Source organism: Myotis brandtii, unplaced genomic scaffold (assembly GCF_000412655.1).
Source record: "Myotis brandtii unplaced genomic scaffold, ASM41265v1 scaffold868, whole genome shotgun sequence".
Lineage (NCBI taxonomy): Eukaryota > Metazoa > Chordata > Mammalia > Chiroptera > Vespertilionidae > Myotis > Myotis brandtii.
Genome location: NW_005371540.1, coordinates 786569 through 788645, shown reverse-complemented (window position 1 = coordinate 788645; position 2077 = coordinate 786569). Strand labels below are relative to the sequence as shown.

The 2077-nt window shown below is 59.5% G+C and overlaps 1 protein-coding gene across 1 annotated transcript in view; it reads right to left on the bottom strand.

The window, feature by feature from the left end:
• Window positions 1-241: 241 nt before the first annotated feature.
• The window catches only part of DPP6 (dipeptidyl-peptidase 6), a 386529-nt gene continuing 384693 nt past the window's right edge, over window positions 242-2077 (bottom strand). Inside the window, exon 27 of the mRNA XM_014532252.1 lies at window positions 242-1167. Coding sequence (XP_014387738.1) covers window positions 1018-1167 — 150 coding nt within the window. The 3' untranslated portion in view covers window positions 242-1017. The remainder of the gene's footprint in view (window positions 1168-2077) is intronic.

Below are 2077 nucleotides of genomic sequence, written 5' to 3'. Positions count from 1 at the left end.
GGCGGCGGGTGGGCACCCAGCCTCTCAGGTCAGGAGGCGCGGCCCGAACAGGCCACCTTCCTCCAGCGTTCCTGTCCCCAAGCACACAGGACAGACTCGGAGGGGAGGCAACACTTCGTCTTTTATGGTTTTTTTTTTAAAACCAAATGGCATCTGAACAGACTTGACAACATATGGGGAGGGAAGGCGAGGGTTAAGGGCACGTGTGGATGGACAGGAGAATCTCAGCCGGACCCAGGCAGCTGGTGGGAGAGCTTTTATTTGTGTATTTTCCTGTTTTAGTACGTGGTGGTGGCTGTTTTCCCCTCGGCGTTTTGAAGTATCTCCCTAAAGTCTGAGCCCACTCAGGAGAGAGCGGTTAGTTGCTTCCGATCCGTTTCTCCCTCCAAACAAGCAGGGAGCTGACAACCCACGGGAGGAAACAAAGCAAAACCAAGGATAACAAACAAACAAGCACAGAGAAGCAACCCCGTGGCCGCAGACCATGTCAGGTAAAAACCATAGAAAAATACGATTAATTCCGGGAGGCTAACCTCGAGCGCAGCTGCAGCGGACTGCGCCGCTCAGGGTTGGCAGAGGAGCAGGCGGCGGAGGGAGACTGTCGGGCATTGTGCTCTGGGGTGCCCATGGCGTGGCTACTCAGACAGCACGTGTGCCTGGGCGGGTGGGCATGCCAGGCGGGTGGGGCTCTATGCCGCCTCCAGACGCGCCAACATGGCCAACTTCTTCTCTGCCCTCGTCCTGACCTGGTTCCTGGGGCGCCTGGGACGCACCTGCCGCGGTGTGGCCAGCAGGAGGCATGCGTGAGGGTCCCGGGCTCCTGGGGGCGCGCGGGAGGGAGGAGGCATCTCCCCTCGGGAAGGAGCTGGTTTCGGAAGCAGCACTGCCTTCAGGGCCCCAGACGCACGTGCTACGGAAGGGAGACGCACCGCCCCACCCAGCGCCTCGGGAGCGGGGGCGGGGTCCCCGTCCAACCCTGGTCCAGGGAGAACCACACTGCGGGGGGCTGCCGGGCGCTCAGTCCTCCTCCTCCTCCTCCTCCTTCGCCGGGGCCGTGGGCGGTTTGTCCTCGACCCTGAAGCATTCCGCGAAGAAGTTGACGATGGCGCCGTAGAGGTGCCGCTGGAGGCGCTCGCTGTGGAAGTAATGGCTTTCGTCCGGGTAGATCTGCAAAGAGGGCGGGAAGTGAGCGGCTGCGCACCCTCCCCGGGGAGGGCGGCCGCAGGCGAGGTGCAGCCTCACACAGCGGGCGCCTGCAAGTGAGTGTCCTACCCGATTCAGTGCCTCCTCCCCCGGAGGCCCAGCCAGACGCAGGGGCACCTGGCGGCGACCGAGTAGGAGGACCTTTGTTCAGCGGACTCAGCCCGGTCTGGAACCTGCAGCATGAATCCATGCGCAGGACCGGCGCAGGGGCCGCAGCTGGGACGCCGACCGGGTTCTCTGCAACCGAGTTACAGCTTTCTCTCTCTAGCTTTCCTGGGCCGCCATCTGCCTAGGCCTCCTGGCTCACACTCCCCGCGCGGCCGTGGGCAGGGAAGTTCCCGGTTGTGTCAAGTGGAGATGCACCAGATAGAATCGAGCTGTAAAGTTGCACGGGACTTAAACCGGGAGCACTCAGCACAAGGCCTGGACCGTGGGAACGCAAGAATGCTGGCAGCGAGTCTATTGCCAGGTGTAATGATACCTCCCGTGCCCTAGGGGCGCTGCGCCACTTCCACAGAAAGGTACCTGTCCCAATGGGGTTCAAAGCCGAGCTAACAGCCCCGGAAACCCCGCTCTTTCCACACACCTGTGTTTGGGATGTGTCTGTGAAGGGTGACATTCACTTCATTTTAGAGTATTTTTTAATGCTGTCGCTGAGCTATTATGTAGGGTGCCCCAAATGTATACACACACTGTGAATAATTATAAAGGCGGTGTTCATGAAAATAGATTTCATTTTCAAAATTGAGCTACCAGCTGTTAAAGTGTGTATGCATATTTTGGGGACACCTGTATGTGTGTTAAACTTCAAGCAGCACAAGAGGGAAAAGAAACTTGTAGGAAGTGTGGCCCCTCCTGCCAGGGGCCCAGCACC